Below are 19,326 nucleotides of genomic sequence, written 5' to 3' on the forward strand. Positions count from 1 at the left end.
CCAAAAATATATATACAAAAATATATTAGACGTTATTATAAGCATAAATTGTGGGAGGAACAGCAGCTTCCCTCCTTCTATGCTGCATGTGAGATTGGCATCGGGTACTTTCAGTTAGACTAATAGCTAGTTTGATTTTGCATTGAGAGATGATTTTATGGAAAGTACCCCGTGCCAATCTCTAGTTACGGTGAAGGGTATGTGATAATTGGATAATTCCAAAGGCCAAGGGAACTTTATCAGGATGCATAGTATCCTGGATCCATGAAATAACTGGCCTTTAAAAATAAACATCTGCCTGCCTCTATGAGAATTTAACATAGGGGTGTACTTACTTATGCCCCCTGTATTTTAAGGAAGAACATTTAACAATATAACATAAAAATAACATAATTAAGGCATTAAGATCAGTTTCCAAAAGATGATTTTTGTATTCCTCTTTTTAGTCAACTTTAGCATGGGTTCATAAACTTATGAGTGCCACTGTATTTGCCCTAAATTCAAGTACATGTTTCTGTAGCGAGCCTCATCTCAAAGGGCTTAACAGAGATGGGAGGACAGTAATTGCCTCTATCTAATGGCATCAGGATCCCAATGATGATGAGGACGATTGAAGTGGATGAGCCAACCCGTTGTCACTCCCAACCCATAAAATACTGATGCTTGGTCAGTGTCTCTCAGCGTCGCACGGCGACAAAAAAAATCCCCCTTCAGCGTCTGTATGGAACGCACCGGGCAGAGCAGCAGCTCCACCGCGGCGCTGTAAGATGACGTAGTATTAAGAGAGACAACGGTAGAGAGTAGTATGAAGGACTGACAGTCCGAGTAAGGAGGTTGGTTGGGGGGGGTGGATGGGTCAAACAACACAGGACTTTCACCCAGGAGACCGGGGATCATGTCCCGTTCTTGTCCTGCGTGTCACTGAAGCATACATGTTGTAACCCCACCCACCATCTTCTCCTAAACCTAACTGTCCCGTTCTTGTGACGCTAAGAGTCCCGACCAAGCGCGTCTAAATATGACGCTAAAGGAGACTTTTTGCGTCAATAACAAACGCCAAAGGCACCTGACCAAGGGTCGCTTTTTTGACACGATGGGAGGAGGAATGTTCGGGAATGACTAGTACTCATACCCCAGCTTAAATGACATGCCATCATGTTGGACTCAACCCTTTTGTGCGACTGTGTTGGTAAAGCTGGTTGATGGTGTGATGGACTCTTCCTCTCCTCTGTAACGTGACATGAGTGAACACCCGGCGATATGTGTCCTGTTTCGGCGTCGGTAACATCAACGAACAGGTAGAAACAAATGATGATGGAGTGAATGAGGCCATGTGTCGGCGGCGGTGTTGGGGGGGGTGTTGGGATGCGACAGTTCAGGCTGCATCTGTTATGTAACAGCTCGCACCTTTTCGCCACTGAGGATTTACATAAGTAATGAGCGTTTCACCTGCTGACAGCAGCCTCGCTGAGATTTAAATGAATAATTTAGGATTATTCCGAGAGAGCGGAGCGAGGTGTTGCTTGGCTCCCGCTGATTCTGTGATTTATCGGTGAGCGGCCCGAGTCGTGGTTTCTAATCGGGTGATAGGGCCTATGGCTTTGTTGCTGTGCAGTCATGTAATGCAGGCTGCACTGGAACTACCCAGCATGAATAACAATGGTTGTATTAATCCGCCCCAATGAGGAATGGCGTCTTTTATTCTTTTGGTATAGTTGGACTTTAATATTGGAGCTTTTGGTTATCTCTTGTCATATGTCAAAGTGTGCATTGAATTTCATTTGACATGAGATTTAAATGTAGTGTACTGTGCCTATAATGTACATGGCATCATACTGTATATGCTCGGGCATTTTGTTTTTTATGTTTAGGAAATGATGGTGGGTGGGGTTACAAGATGTACGTTTCAGTGACACGAGGGACAAGAACGGGACATGATCCCCGGTCTCCTGGGTGAAAGTCAGTGTTTGACCCATCCACCCCCCCTCCTCCTCCCCCTCCACCCTAACCTGCCTCCTTACGAGGATTCTCGGTCTTTCATACTACTCTCTACCGTTGTCTCTCTTAATACTAGGTCATTTTACAGCGCCGCGGTGGAGCTGCTGCTTTTGCATCAGTATCTGACGCTGAGAGACACTGACCATGCGTTAGAGAACGGGTTGCGACCGCGGTTAAAGCGCTCTGTGCAGGGCAGGGTGGCGTAAACCTAATGTGATGACAGTGCACTGGCAAGTTAAACAAAGTGCATTGTGGGAGTAGACATCAGGGAGGAGGTCTAATGAGGCCTGGCAGCTGACAGGGAAACAAGCCCAGTATAATGGCCACCAAGAGAGTCCGATCGTGTTTTTGAAAGCGGAAGGTCTCATGCATTAGTATCAAAACCTCTTAACTCTGATTGAGTCTTTGAGACCATTATTAGATTAGAGTAGATAGACTTTTATTGACCACAAATTACAGAACGGATTAATCACAAAAGATGCATGTCAATTACTGAGCTTCAGAGCTTTTTTGCTTAGATTCCCCTGCTTCCAGTCATTATGGTACGCTAGGTTAACCAGCGTCTAGTCTCGCATAGCCAGACCTTCCTCCACAGCTCTTCAGAGGAAGGTCTGGCTAGTCCACACAGCATTCCTGAATGGGAGAAAAACGTGCTCTGGTTTATTGGCATTTCTTTAAACCAATCACAACCGTCTCGGGTGGCGCTGAGCGCCGGACAGAGCCGCGGTGCCTCTGCAAAATAGCCTCGGGAAGGAACTTGTTTTGGTGGTACACGTGTACGTTGAAAAGTTGTTTCAGTCGTGCAACAGAAAACTCAGATTGGACAGATAGTCTAGCTAGCTGTCTGGATTTACCCTGCAGAGATCTGAGGAGCAGTTAACCATAGTCCTCAGAAATCCACCGGAGTTTAGAACACCAACACAAAGGAAGAGGAAGGGGACGGACATCCGGCCGAATTTCCGGCATTGACTGAACAATCGCTGAAATGAAACGTCGTAGATATAGGCTAGCCAGCGTCCAGCTCTGTACTGATACCAGTACTGACTCTCTGACACCAGATCCATGTCAATCTTCTCATCTCCCTCGGAGAGAAACTGTGGGTGTGTCAGTGACTTGATGCAACCAGCCAGTTTGGACCCAAACACAAGCACTGTGGAGGAGGTTAATGTCTGTTATTAGTGTGTTTCATGAGTGACTGTGAGGAAGTGCAGTCACTCAACCATCCTCCTATTTACTAATCGGAAACACAGAAGCTATTAGAACCTCCACTGCTGCTAGATCAAATTAACGTTTAGAGACACACACACTCACTGCTAATGTAATTATTGGTCAAGAACCAGAGAGGGGTGTGTGTGTGTGTGTCTGTGTGTGTATGGGGGTCTCTGTATTTGTTGGACTGTGCGTGTGTGTGTGTGTGTGTGTGTGTGTGTGTGTGTGTGTGTGTGTGTGTGTGTGTACGCACGCGTGTGTGTGCGGGTCTCTCTGTGTTTGTGGGTCTGTGTGTGTGTGTGTGTCTGTGTGTCTGTGTGTGTATGTGTGTCTCTGTATTTGTTGGACTGTGTGTGTGTGTGTGTGTGTGTGTGTGTGTGTGTGTGAGTGTGCACGCGTGTGTGCGGGTCTCTCTGTGTTTGTGGGTCTGTTTGTGTGTGTGTGTGTGTGTGTGTGTGTTTGTGTGTGTGTCTGTCGGTCTCTCTCTCTCTCTCTCTCTCTCTCTCTCTCTCTCTCTCTCTCTCTCTGTGGATCCAGTGTAAAAATCTATTGGAAACTTGTGTTGCAGTTTGTCAGCAGCGCTGCTGCAACTGAAAGTCCAGTAGTATGAGCTCATGCAGACTGCTGCCGAAGTGCTCCTCTTATTAGATTATATGTAGTCAGCTGAACGGCTGTGTCTCGATGACATCTCCACAGATCAATAGGGAAATTGACACCCACAAACCATGTGTACAAGCCAAATAACAGCTCTTACAATTGCATTACAAGGGAAGCTACTGACAGCACATTGCTCATCAGTGTCATCTCAAGATTAAGGACAGGTCATCACAGACTCTGACACGCAGCTGATCTGCACTTAAACAAACTGTACTGTACTTGTGCAACACCTGAGAGCACTCCATGCCGATGACTGCGCACAAGCATTAACTGTGGGGGGAAAATATCGACTCGTGTATCGTGATTTTTTTTTTTGTGACGGTTTTTAAAATCGATTCTTTTCCCCAGAATCAAATTATTTTTTTATATTTTATTTCACCAATGATTTTACCTAAATACAGTACAGGCCAAAAGTTTGGACACACCTTCTCATTCAATGCGTTTCCTTTTTATTTTCATGACTATTTACATTGTAGATTCTCACTGAAGGCATCAAAACTATGAACGAACACATATGGAATTATGTACTTAACAAAAAAGTGTGAAATAACTGAAAACATGTCTTATATTTTCGATTCTTCAAAGTAGCCACCCTTTGCTTTTTTATTAATAAGGGAAATCCACTAATTAACCCGGACAAAGCACACCTGTGAAGGTAAAACCATTTCAGGTGACTACCTCATGAAGCTCATTGAGAGAACACCAAGGGTTTGCAGAGTTATCAAAAAAAGCAAAGGGTGACTACTTTGAGGTATCTAAAATATAAGACATGTTTTCAGTAGTTTTCGATGCCTTCAGTGAGATATCTACAATGTAAATAGTCAATGAAAAACATTATATATCTTACTCAATACTATCGAATCACAATACTTCTAGAGTCGCAATGAATGAAAATGGCAGTCCAAATCCAATCAGCACCCATGTATCGGGAAAGAATCGAATCAGGACAAAAGCCTATCGTACCAGCCCTTGTAAACAGCTCTGTAAAATATTTTGGGGGCCCCCTCATTTGAAAACCTAATATATACATTCTTCAGTCACAACTTTGAGGACACACCCAGGGATACCTTTTATAGACCAAAACCCAAATGAGTGACATGTAGTTGTTTATGCCGTGTTCAGTCACTTTGTCTTGACTTTTTAGTTTAGTTTAAGGCAAACTCAAAAAACAAACCATAGAGTAAGTCAATTAATACAATCAACTTAAATCAGAAAATTATGGTACGACCAAGTTATATTTACCAGGTATTTCTGTTTAGGTGATTATCAGTCTCTGTGTTCATATGTTGATAGGGACCACACCTAAACACTCTGCAGGATGTAAATAATAAAAGTCAGACATAAACTCAACTGTTAACCCTTGGGTTGATCTCCCGGGTTAAAAGTAAAAATCAACACTTTTTCACGTTTCTTCGACACATTTTTGTCGCTTTTTTAAACGTTTTTATCACCTTGTTTGACACTTTTTTCAAAGTGTTTTTCTGCTTTCAAGGCTTTCAATGCCTTTTGTTGCTTTTTGTCAATGTTTTTGGTGCTTTTGTCCCTTTTTTGTAATTTTGATTGTACTTGCGAAGAGCGTTGCATGGAACCATCCATATTATTTTTAACCCACATTTCTGATATAGACAACTTTGAAAAGAGGTCAGACTTGACCCAAGGACAACAGGAGGGTTAAGCAGCCTGGACAATGTTTTCATCAACACATTTAGGCTGCTTAACCCTCTGGTTAACACTGGTGGGAACCACTGCACAGTTATAAGATAGATCAGAGGGGGCTGTGAGAGAATTAATGGAATAAGAACATGAAAAAAGTACTCCCATTTATTTTATTTATACATTTCTGTAATCATAACGTTCTTCTTGCGAATTCTGGATAGTTAGATTATAATTGATCACAACCCATAGACATTATGCAACATGTGCTCAATCATTTTATTTGTCACATGAAATTCCACAATTCTACAATTCCAGTGAAATGTAATCCCATGTAATCCCAATTCGTGCGTGATTCATCAATAAGCAGGCGCTGCTTTATTTTAAAGGGATACGCCACCGTTTGTTGAAATAGGGCTTATCACGGTCTCCCCTAGCTGTAGATAGGTGGGCCAATGCATTTTTTGTTGCATGCATTGTTTTAGTCCGATGCAACACCGGCAGCTCCGCCGCTAGTTAGCTTAGCGTAGTGAATGGAATCCTATGTTGCCGTTTAGCATGTTGTGAGTAAAAGTGAGACAACAAAAGAGAAAAAAACAACCTAATTACTTGCACTGAGACAAAAAATGCGTTGGCCCACCTATCTACAGCCAGGGTAGACCGCGATAAGCCCTATTTCAACAAACGGTGGCGTATTCCTTTAAGCGGTCAAAAATCCAGAATCGCTGCTTTAACATTTGCCATATAGGAGACATGGAAATTATATTTGTGCCATTGTCTGTCCTTGTCTCTCTGCCTGAGGTGAAACATCACAACTCGCACACCGGGCTATAATGGAACGTGTCTGAGGTTCTTGTGCATCTACTGCGAAACGGAAGAAGCACTCATGGAACAACTTGAGAACAACATCCACATTTTTGCCACAACAAAGGTCTCTTATAAAGTCTGAGGAAGACGCAGCATAGAGGATATATTTAGTTTCTCATTGAACTGATGTTGTCTTAGTGGTGGTTTCTAGAATCTATGTTAAGGCTTAAAGAGAATTTTTTTGGGGCGCCTGTTAGAGCACACGCCCAGATATATAGGTTCACTCCTCAACGCAGCGGTCGCAGGTTCAACTCCAACCTGCGGCCCTTTGCTGCGTGTCATTGCCCCTCTCTCTCCCTTTTCATTGGGGCAGTGGTGGCCTAAATGTTAAAGAAGGGACCGAGAGGTCACTGGTTCAATCCCCAGACCGGCAGGATAAAATCTGGGTGGGGAAAGTGAAAGAGCAGCACTTGTCCCCTCCCTCATTACCACCACTGAGGTGCCCTTGAGCAAGGCCCTTAACCCCAACCGCTCCAGTGGAGCTGCTCAGTGGCCAGCAGATCAGACTGGGGTTGTACTGGGCAGCTTCCAGGTATCAGTGTGGAACTGTGTGAATGTGACAGGTTGTCGTTGCAAATGAAAAATTGTTGTTAATCGACTTACCTGGATAAATAAAGGTTAAAAAAAAAAAAAATATATATATATATATATATATACACACACACAGTACAGGCCAAAAGTTTGGACACACCTCATTCAATGCGTTTCCTTTTTATTTTCATGACTATTTACATTGTAGATTCTCACTGAAGGCATCAAAATATGAATGAACACATATGGAATTATGTACTTAACAAAAGGTGTGAAATAACTGAAAACATGTCTTATATTTTAGATTCCTCAAAGTAGCCACCCTTTTTTTTATTAATAAGGGAAAAACTTCCACTAATTAACCCTGACAAAGCACACCTGTTAAGGTAAAACCTTTTCATAGTGACTACCTCATGAAGGTCATTGAGAGAACACCAAGAGTTTGCAGAGTTATCAAAGAAAAAAAAAGGTGGGTATATTGAGGAATCGCTAAAATATAAGAACTTGTTTTCAGTTTCAACCCTTATGTTAAATATATTCATGAATGAGAAGGTGAAATTCCTGTACTGATACTATCTTCAGCTGTCCTATAAAAATAAATGACTAAAATGCCCCAAAAAATAATCTTTGAAGAGAAGAATGTTGGATTGATTGACAGGTCTCTCATCCTATCACAGTCAGCTGGAGTGGTTACTCCTTGCGCGTCCACACCCTTCTTTGACCAAATATAGATTTCTTTTGTGGCTTCAGTGAGTGAGCCAATATACCAACAAGCAGGAAACAAATTCAGACTTCAAAACATGTCTGTAGAAATGATGGAGTGACATCAAAGACACTTTGTCCTTGTTTTCTGGTCTTTGGTGTTTCGGTTGTCCTATATTTAGCAGAACTACACAGCTGCTCATTAAAACATCAGCCAAAGACAATTCTGGGCATATCAGGAACTTTATATTCCTCAGTGGCCAGTGTCTCTTGATTCAGCCCATTAAGGACAACACAGTACAGATGCTTAGTGGAAATGATAAGGGCTCTTTGCAATTCTGGCAGATGGTAGACCCTTTTCACTCCATTTAACACTTACATTTTAGCGCTCCCTCACTGATTTCACCACTTTTATCCATTTCAGCAAAAACACCGCTTTAGACATTTGTCAACGAAGCCAAATGTTTGTGTTATGAGTTCTTGTCAATGTTGGATTCACCTGTACTATGATGGTCTGAACTGTGTATTATTATATAAAATGTATTATTGATACAGTTTGAACATTGCCGATGTTGATCAGTCTCTCGGCCTGTCAGTAGACTGTCCTCACCACAGAAAAAAATATTCCAATGCCTTAAATGACCCAGTTTACCTATAAATAGTCTTGCGTTGCCAGACCTTCCTCCCCCAGCTCTGCGGAGGAAGGTCGGGGTTCAGTGTCTTGCCCAAGGACACTTTGACATGGGACTGCAGGGCCAGAGATCAAACAACCGACCTTCGGATTGGTAGGAGACCGCTCTACCACCTGAGCCACAGCTCAGTCATAGTCATCGTTAAACATTGGTGGGAAACAGTCTCCCACGTCAAAGTCTCATGCTTTGTAGGCCCAAGCATCCAGCGTGACCTCTGTCTTATGCTAACGTCATGCTACATCGGCCTTTGCTTCTTCGAAATAACAGTCACAAATAGCACAGCCACAAGAGGTCATTGTCAGGTTAGAGTCTATACTCACGATGATTCATTTGGGGGATTGCTCCGGTGCCGCCGGATGTCCCTCATTTTTAGCCAGATGTCTGTCACCTTCCTCTTTCTTTGTGTTGGCGTTCTAACCTCCGGTGGATTTCTGAGGACTGTGGTTAACTGCTCCTCAGATCTCTGCAGGGTAAATCCAGACAGCTAGCTAGACTATCTGTCCAATCTGAGTTTTCTCTCGCACGACTGAAACAACTTTTGAATGTTCACATGTTCTACCAAAACAAGTTCCTTCCCGAGGCTATTTTGTAGAGGCACCATAGCTCCGTCTGGCGTTTAGCGCCGCCCAAGACGATTGTGATTGGTTTAAAGAAATGCCAATCAATCAGAGCACGTTTTTCTCCCATTTCTGGAATGCTGTGTGGACTGGTCTGTGAAAAAACGTCAAACATTTAATTCATGACAGCATCGCCCTAATGTATCGATTAATTCAAAGAAACTAAAACAGAGCGGATCACCTTCCACGTCTCCCCCGCAGCATTTAGGCGGCCTCCCTCTGCAGATTCCGACCGAGCCAGAGTGATAAATAATACCATAAAGTGTTTATCGCTGCATACATGCGACTATATACTGTAATAATGGCCAATGAACGAATAAACCGGCACCCAAAACAGAGGCAATAACAAACCGCGAATTGTGTGTACCGCTACAAGCCAGTTTCATACTGACTTGAACGTAAGAAATTTCAACGCCGAGTCATTCAGTTTACTGAGCATGTGCTTCCCGAGGATACACTTTATATTTACATTACTAATAAGGCAAACATTTTAGTAAGTATGTCCTCTGATTTTTTTTTCTTTATGTATTGCTGCTGGGATTAAGACTTTTCGACTTGTTTTTTCTTGTCCCAAATCAGTCAGTCTTCATGCCTGAGTATCCTGAAGCTTATTAGCTTGTAGTGTGTTCCATATTAACATCACATTAATATGGAACACACCTCCTGTGTTCTGTGCTTTTTACTGTGTTTGTGTCCTAGTGAAACTATAAGAAGCTCCCTGTGCTGCTGTCACTTTGATACATTGCCTCAGGCTTAGTTGCACATTGAGTATCAGACTACAGAGCCAAATTCCACTACATTCCACGGACAGATAACACAGAGCAGGTCCAATCCACACAGTTTTTCATAATGCTTATCTTGATCCAGAGCTCTGCTTGCCTAGGGTAATGACGGCAATACGTATTTCATCATTAGAAAAACGCCGCGCCGCGTGTTATGGTGCTGATGATGGATTTTTGTTCATGCGGTAGGGTCACTCCTCAGGTGATGGATTATGTTAATGGATGGATGAAAGACGATCACACGGTTTATTTCTCCCGCGGTTATGAACTAAAAAATGCATCATGATTAAACACTCTCTCTCACGCACGCAAATTACACACACACAACACACACACACACACACACACACACACTAGAGACTCTGCAGTGGTTTTTCTTCAATGAGAATTGAAATACATTCCGATTCAAGATGTGTATCATCAACTTGTTTTATTGTGTGTGTGTGTGTGTGTGTGTGTGTGTGTGTGTGTGTGTGTGTGTGTGTGTGTGTGTGTGTGTGTGTGTGTGTGTGTGTGTGTGACATTTCAGAATCCGACTCGTGCTTTTAAACTGAACTACATCCACATTCACGTTTTCGAATTTTTTATTTTTTTTTTAAACTTACTTTTAGGCAGAAACCTCAGACAGAACGAGGCTCTTGGTGGGCGGCCATCTGTTGCTGCTGGTTGGGACACGAGACACTGATGCAGATATACAGATATAAAGAAATATGATTCATAATAATTATAGCAGTGGGTATTGTGGCAATTGTAGTAACAATAAAGATAATATAACTATGACTAGAAATAATAGTTGTAGAAGTGCAGGGCGTAGCAGGGCGGCGAGCAGGACCACAGCAGAAGCTGCAACCACGATCCAGGTGCGGCCACAATCCGAGGAAATCTGTTGGGCGAGAAAACATAAGGACTCTGGGGTACAACTGGGCGATATGGAAAAAATAGGATATCACTATTTTTGACCAAATACGTCGATGTGGACATTGCAGCGTTATTCTAGTGTTGACTATCGGTGCTTTCACAAAGTATTACAATGAGAGTTTTGATAAATAATCACCAGTAATGTGGATATAATGACTAAGTGGTTAAGGCAAATAATAAAATTGCAAGTTAGTCTCTTAAGTTTAGAGAATGACATCACTTTACTTTAATGCAGCCTTTTAAACCAGGAAATGAAAACACTTGTGTCAGTATTACAATATGCAAATTTAAGATGAAATCTAGCCTCATATATCGATGTTGATATAATATCAATATATTGCCCAGCCCTACTCCGGGGAATAAGCTCCTCAGAGCTAAGTTAGTAATAAGTATTAATGGGACATGACTGCACACAGATGGTAAGAGAAAGGGGCTCAGTGTGTCATAGGAAGTCCCCCGGCAGTCTAAAACTAAAAAAATAATAAAACTATAGCAGCATAACTAAGAGCTGGTTCAAGGCAAACCTGAGCCAGCTCTATAAGTACTGGTAGATGAATCTGACTTTCCTCTCAATTTTGTCTTTATTTCCTCTCCCGGGGGGAAGGGGGGGGGGGGGGGGGGGTTTTTTTTTTTTTTTTTTTTTTTTTCACAGATCCCTTTTTTTTTTTTTTTTAGTGGGGGGGGGGGGGGGGGGGGGGGGGGCTTTTTTTTAAAAAAAAAAAAAAAAAAAATTTTAAAAAAAACATTGAGAGACCCCTTTTTGTTTAAATTTACATAGTTTACCTGAAAATTGGCCATCTTGAGAACAGCATACAGCATTATTATTGTCTAAACGGTGTGCGAATAGCCTCTCAGCACTTCACTTTTCCTGTGAAGTGCTGATGCATGCAAATGGAACCGAGAGAAAGAAAAACAGCTTCTTTTAAGAAAGGGTTGATGTTTGAGTTGAAGAGCTGACTGAAGAGAATAAAAGAGATTTTTTCTTTTATTAGCGTGCAGTTGCACCCCTAACAAGGCGAAGGCTTTTCAAAAGTGCATTTGATATACATGAGTAAGCACATTTCCCATGCTAATTCTCCGCGCCGCACTTCATCTCTAACCAGCAGAGTGCAGGAATAGGAAAGTGTTGACCCCGGTGACTCCAGATGCCAGACCGGGCCCGGCTCTGATTGGGCTTCACGGCGCTTCAATCAGCTTAATTGGCCGGGACTATAGTATCAGCGAGAGCAGAGAAATGAGAGGGGAGCGCTGGCATTGGAGAGAAAAAAAGAAAAGAAATTGAACGCTGTTTTGTACACACCTCATTACTTGTTGATTGACACGTCTGCGTGGGGGGACTGCCAGCTCTCAGGAGGAAAACAAAACAAGTTTGATGTAACTCTGACTTTGAATACATATTAGCATTTTGTTGCATCTTTGAAAGCTCATACCGACAGCAGCAGATACACTTTGTGCAGTATGCATATGTTAAAAGCAGTTTGGGTTGCTGAACTCTGTAGGCAGGTGGATGAGCTGTGGTTCATTTCTCCGGTAAGAAATGTAAATTGACGTGTCAGCAAAAGTGCATTCATGCATTTTCATGAGTGATTTTTTTATTTATTTTTATTTATGAATGAATATTACATTTGCCTGTGAAATCATCCCATTGCTTTCTTTAAAGTACTTTTTTTTCTTCTTTCTACTCTGGACTGCAACTGCAACATTCCGGAAAGTTTTCAAAGGCTCGGGCACGGGGCGCACACAGCAGCATGTGAGCGGAGCATGCATTTTAAACGTCAGTATCCTAGTCGATCACGTTCATTTACTTAACGGGGTAGCCGCAATCGAGATCGAGGTTAATTTACCAATTAACTGTGATGGGAGTAACGCGTTACAAAAGGAACGCCTTTACAGCAACGTATTCCTTTTTGCTGTAACGCAGTAATATAATGCATTACTAATAAAATGTTGGTAATATTATACCTGTTACGCGAGTTACAATGCATTATGCATATAAATTCTTAAATTTCTGGGTGATGAGGTAATTTAATTTAAAAGAGATATTACATAATAAAACAATCTCTGTATCAAATACCATTGAAAATGAACATGGGTCATTTTTGACCCGTGTTGTGCATCAAAAGGTTTTGAATATATATGTTGTGCATCCGAGGGTTAACACATTCATTTGATCCACCTTTCATATAAAAATATTGATTATTGCAGCTTTGGAATCACACATTTTGAAATGCCACTTCTCGCAAGTTCTGTATGTATTTATCTTAGAATACGGATGGTAAACTTCAGGAAAAGGATACTGGTAATAGAAACATTTAATGGGAGACTGCATTGAGTAATAAATAAATAAATAAAAGTCAAATCAAATATTGCGTGATCGGTATTACTGGGATGTTCAACACGACAGGCCAACAGCGGTCTCTGCTTGGTAGCATAGATTGGAATGGACCTAGGGAAAAACCATCATCATTTGGTGAGGGATGGAAAAGTGTGTGTTATTCCAACCCCCCGTGGGTCAAAGAGTACTGATTGTAACTTTTCTTGCCACGCTGCCTTCCTGCCTCCTGCTGTCAGCAGTTCTGCCATGCTCTGTGCAATCGATTCGCTGCCCTTCACAGGAAATACAAATTGGGCGGCAGCCTCATAGTGTGATTTGAGATACGTCTGTCACTCCTCCATACATTTCTGCTGTCACCTTTTAAAACAACCCCATGATATAAATATTCTACACAAAGGAAAATGTATCAACACCCACAACGTATGTACTGAAGAGGTCATTTGAAGCAGGAGAAGACCGTTTAACCCTCTGAGGGCTAAGGGGTTGTTTTACATTTCTTTTTAAATTCACCTTATAAGGGCATTTGCATATAACTGGACCCCGTGTGTTTCAGATCAAAATGCTCAGAACAAACTCCATTTTCTGCAAAGTGAGGCCCAAATTTGTTCCAGAGCAATGTGTAAAAAGATAATTTGGCCCGAAAGCTGAAAAGATGATCTTTTTGAAAATTTCTCAAATCTCTTGAAAAACAAACATACAGTGCCTTGCGAAAGTATTCGGCCCCCTTGAACGTTTCGACCTTTTGCCACATTTCAGGCCTCAAACATAAAGATATAAAACTGTAATTTTTTGTGAAGAATCAACAACAAGTGGGTCCCATATATAAAGTGGAACGAAATTCATTGGCTATTTCAAACTTTTTTAACAAATAAAAAACTGAAAATGTGGTGGCAAAATTATTCAGCCCCCTTACTTTCAGTGCAGCAAACTCTCTCCAGAAGTTCAGTGAGGATCTCTGAATGATCCAATGTTGACCTAAATGACTAATGATGATAAATAGAATCCAGCTGTGTGTAATCAAGTCCTCGTTATAAATGCACCTCCTCTGTGATAGTCTCAGAGGTCCGTGTAAAGCGCAGAGAGCATCATGAAGAACAAGGAACACACCAGGCAGGTCCGAGATACTGTTGTGGAGAAGTTTAAAGCCGGATTTGGATACAAAAAGATTTCCCAAGCTTTAAACATCCCAAGGAGCACTGTGCAAGCGATAATATTGAAATGGAAGGAGTATCAGACCACTACAAATCTACGAAGACCCAGCCGTCCCTCTAAACTTTCAGCTCATACAATGAGAAGACTGATCAGAGATGCAGCCAAGAGGCCCATGATCACTCTGGATGAACTGCAGAGATCTACAGCTGAGGTGGGAGACTCTGTCCATAGGACAACAATCAGTCGTATACTGCACAAATCTGGCCTTTATGGAAGAGTGGTTAGAAGAAAGCCATTTCTTAAAGATATCCATAAAAAGTGTCGTTTAAAGTTTGCCAAAAGCCACCTGGGAGGCACACCAAACATGTGGAAGAAGGTGCTCTGGTCAGATGAAACCAAAATCGAACTTTTTGGCAACAATGCAAAACGTTATGTTTGGCGTAAAAGCAACACAGCTCATCACCCTGAACACACCATCCCCACTGTCAAACATGGTGGTGGCAGCATCATGGTTTGGGCCTGCTTTTCTTCAGCAGGGACAGGGAAGATGGTTAAAATTGATGGGAAGATGGATTGAGCCAAATACAGGACCATTCTGGAAGAAAACCTGATGGAGTCTGCAAAAGACCTGAGACTGGGACGGAGATTTGTCTTCCAACAAGACAATGATCCAAAACATAAAGCAAAATCTACAATGGAATGGTTCACAAATAAACATATCCAGGTGTTAGAATGGCCAAGTCAAAGTCCAGACCTGAATCCAATCGAGAATCTGTGGAAAGAACTGAAAACTGCTGTTCACAAACGCTCTCCATCCAACCTCACTGAGCTCGAGCTGTTTTGCAAGGAGGAATGGGCAAAAATGTCAGTCTCTCGATGTGCAAAACTGATAGAGACATACCCCAAGCGACTTACAGCTGTAATCGCAGCAAAAGGTGGTGCTACAAAGTATTAACTTAAGGGGGCTGAATAATTTTGCACGCCCAATATTTCAGTTTTTTATTTGTTTAAAAGGTTTGAAATATCCAATAAATTTCGTTCCACTTCATGATTGTGTCCCACTTGTTGTTGATTCTTCACAAAAAAATACAGTTTTATATCTTTATGTTTGAGGCCTGAAATGTGGCAAAAGGTCGAAAAGTTCAAGGGGGCCGAATACTTTCGCAAGGCACTGTACCTACACTCAATGGTTTTGGTGCTTGAAATGAGTTAACAAAAGTCTTGGGTTCACACAGTAGCTTCATATATGAATAACATAGTATAGTAAATTTGTTCTATCTCTTTTTGAGTAGGAGTGTTGGACTCCCCGGTGTGTCTTTTGTCCTCCAGAGGTTTAAAGGTCCCATGGCATGAAAATTTCACTTTATGAGGTTTTTTAACATTAATATGAGTTCCCCCAGCCTGCCTATGATCCCCAATTGGCTTGAAATGGTGATAGGTGTAAACCGAGCCCTGGGTATCCTGCTCTGCCTTTGAGAAAATGAAAGCTCAGATGAACTGTTCTGGAATCTTGCTTGGTTACCTCCCCTTTCTCTGCTTTGCCCGCCCAGAGAATTTGGCCAACCCATGAGAGAGAAACATCATGGCTTTCAAACGAGAAAAGTGGCAGTTGGTCAAGGCCACACCCCCACTCTCCACCTTGCCCCCCCTCTCTCCTCCTCAATAGCTACAGGCACAAAAATGGCACATCCTAAGGAAAGCTCATTGTGGGACAGGCTCTAGTTGCTGTAATTCTGCACCAAGGCTGAATTTCGGGAAAGAGACTTCAGATACAGTATTAGGGGACCACTAAGGCCTATATAAAAGAGACTTCAGATACAGTATTGGGGGACCACTAAGGTCTATATAAAAGAGACTTCAGATACAGTATTAGGGGACCACTAAGGTCTATATAAAAGCATCCAAAGAGCACCATGTCATGGGACCTTTAATGCACTACTTTTTTTCACTGTGAGTCAGTGCAGCAGTTCCCAGTAATCAGCTGTGAAATAAGGTTTCAATAGTCCCAAGTGGATGAAATAATGTCTGCGATCTGCGTTCCTGACTGACGGCTCATTATTGATTAGTAACATGTGGGGTTCATGCCTGTTCTTATTTACGCTGGAAAGTGATAAATAGGTTTCTCCACACCTCTCTGCACTCTGCAGCAGTTCAATTCAACCCGTTCTCTCTCCCAACTCGTAAAATCCTGATGCTTGGTCAGTGTCTCTCAGCGTCCGAGACCAATGCAAAAATCACCCTTCAACGTCTGTATGGAACGCTCCGGGCAGAGCAGCAGCTCCACCGCGGCGCTGTAAGATGACGTAGTATTATGAGAGACAACGGTAGAGAGTAGTATGAAAGACCGAAAATCCTCATAAGGATGTTGGTTGGGGGGTGTATGGGTCAAACAACACAGGACTTTTACCCATGAGACCGGTGTTCATGTGCTGTTCTTGTCCCACGTGTCACTGAAACGTACATTTTGTAACCCCACCCACCATCTTTTCCTAAACCTAACTGTCCCGTTCTTGTGCTGCATGTCAGTTAAATGTACGTCCCGACCCAGAGCGTCAAAAAGTGACGCCAATAGTCCCGACCAAACGCGTCTAAATATGACGCTAAAGGAGACTTTTTGCGTCAATAACAAACGCCAAAGGCACCTGACCAAGCGCCGCTTTTTGACGCGATGGGAGGAGGAATGTGTTGCATTTCCTGCTCCGACTTCAGTTTAGTGTGCCACAGGCAGAGACATGTACATTTAGGCAGAGACAAAGATGAAGATAGATATTAAACAGGGCTGGGTATAGTTCAGAAATTATACCGTGACTTTGATACCGGTTCCTGAACGATACTTTTTTCAGTACTAATTTCATAAAATCCATTTTAGCAAGCAAGAAATTACACATTACGGCAAAAGTCTTTTTGTTTATGTTTCAGCTCCTACTACATGACCCCATCTCTGTGTGTCTCTACGACATTATTAGATCTTGGTAGAAGCGTGCTGGATGCTGATTGGCTCAATGAGATGAGATTTACTCCTTAGGTATTGAAATTGGGTATTGAATGATGAGGCATTTTTCAATACTGGATACTGAGGAGGCAATTCGGTCGGTGCCTAAAAAGTATTGAATTTGGTACTCAGACCTAGTTTTTAAAAGATTATTCACTGTATATTCATGTACATGATCCAGTATGTGATGAAACAAATATGGCCTCCTTGTTCTCCATCAGAACTGTCTTCACCATGTTGTTTGTACGTAGAGATATGTCATATACTCCTTTAAAATATACTTTTTTTTCCTTTGTTCACTTGTATTTTCCAGCTGTTCCTGTTCCAGTTACTGAGAGGCCTGTCCTACATCCACCAGAGGTACATCCTTCACCGTGACCTGAAACCACAAAACCTGCTCATCGGCGACACTGGAGAGCTCAAACTTGCTGACTTCGGTGAGTAGGCTGGACACGAGTCTATATCGACGACGTTTCATTTCCGGGATTGTTCAGGGGCCGGGTGTTCGTCCCCTTCCTCTTTTTTTGTGTCGGCGTTCTAACCTCCGGTGGATTTCTGAGGACTATGGTTAACTGCTCCTCAGATCTCTGCAGGGTAAATCCAGACAGCTAGCTAGACTATCTGTCCAATCGGAGTTGTCATTGTTGCACGACTAAAACAACCTTTGAACATACACGTTCCACCAAAACAAGTTCCTTCCCGGGGCTATTTTGCAGAGGCACCGTCATTGTGTCCGGTAACTTTTCGGCATGGTAAAAACAATCGTAAATATGACAATTTACGTTTACGTTTTAGTGGACGTTCCCAGTAATTCCAAATAAGTCTATAGCGCCGCACAAGACGATTGTGATTGGTTTAAAGAAATGCCAGTAAACCAGAGCATTCTCCCATCCTGGAATGTTGTGTGGACTAGCCAGACCTTCCTTTGCACCGCTGTGGAGGAAGGTCTGGCAATGTGTGACTAGCTGGACACTCTTTTTAGTGTATCTGTGAAATGTAAGAGTGAATATCCCCTCTGGGATGTCTGAGGAGGCAGAGTGATGATTACACTGTTATTCATACGCCGACCTTTTGATCCAATCTACAAATACTGCAGTCATTGTTGTCATTATTTGTACTTAAGAAGCAAGTTTTATTCTTAGATTTATTAGGATTTAAATTGTCTCGAGTGCAGTGAAACAGTTGTCACCCACAGATGGTTTAGGGTTGGTGATATGACGATAAATACCGTGACACAAAATAAATGAGTCAGTCGTCATTTTTAATCATACCATTTATACCATCATAGCTAGCCCTTTAAAGACACCGTGAAAAACACATTTTCCTAATTCTAATCCTGTTTCCCTTTTGTTCATTGTTTTTTTTATATCAAAATCCCTCTTTCTCTTTCTGTAAAATGTAAAAATATTCTGGATGACTCATCTTGAACTCGGGTGTGGTTACATAGCCTAGATTTATCCAATCAAATGTGGTTCGGGCTGACCAGCTAACCTCGCTCATCGTAACCAGGGGTTGATCATAGAATGTATAAGTGAAGCCAAAACATCTGGATCGCTCAATGGTGGATGGCTACATGTTATGTCATTAGCCACGCCCCCTCCACATTAGTGGATGGGCCATGGGCCAAACTAAAAAAAACTAAATACACGGCAAGTACAATTCTCCCAAAGATGGTTTCGGTGACCTTTTAAGAACGAATTGTTTATTGCTAAGGCCATATGGTCAAATTTAAATAATTTATTTAAAATATTATAAGTTATTTTACTAGTCAATTGCTGTCAAACAACTAAAAGAACCAGAAGATTGCAAGAGGAAACTTTACAACAACATTGAATGCACCATGAGCTTACGAGTTGCAATGTAACGCACCATTAATTCCTGTCGGTGGGGCAGGGTCTATGGTGTCTCAAAGTGCAGCTAGTGTCCTCTGTGTCTTTAGCTGCGGACTGTTGTATGTCCCGGTGTTGGAATCCTTTCCAGTGAAATACAGTCACACTTTACACAATTAAGATGTCATAATTTTAACCGTGTTTAAGCCAGCTACTAGCTAATGGTGGGTTAACATTACCTGCTGCTGAGTGTAATATTAACTAGCATCACGTGCAACAATGCTTCTGTTGCCGATAACAGCCGTTTTGGAGCACCAAAAGGCAGCGGAGGCATTATACTGGCACCAAAATGAGGCACCCTAATCTGCATTGTCATTCATTCTGGTAGATAC

At 42.1% G+C, this 19,326-nt stretch overlaps 1 protein-coding gene across 6 annotated transcripts in view; it reads left to right on the plus strand.

Moving 5' to 3' along the window:
- Nucleotides 1-19,326, plus strand: part of cdk14 (cyclin-dependent kinase 14) — a 253,273-nt gene that overhangs the window by 94,804 nt on the left and 139,143 nt on the right. For all 6 annotated transcript variants that reach the window (XM_039805595.1, XM_039805596.1, XM_039805598.1 and 3 more), the window contains one exon: nt 17,419-17,542. In XM_039805595.1, coding sequence (XP_039661529.1) covers nt 17,419-17,542 — 124 coding nt within the window. The remainder of the gene's footprint in view (nt 1-17,418; nt 17,543-19,326) is intronic.

This window comes from Perca fluviatilis, chromosome 7, assembly GCF_010015445.1.
Source record: "Perca fluviatilis chromosome 7, GENO_Pfluv_1.0, whole genome shotgun sequence".
NCBI classification, from domain to species: domain Eukaryota; kingdom Metazoa; phylum Chordata; class Actinopteri; order Perciformes; family Percidae; genus Perca; species Perca fluviatilis.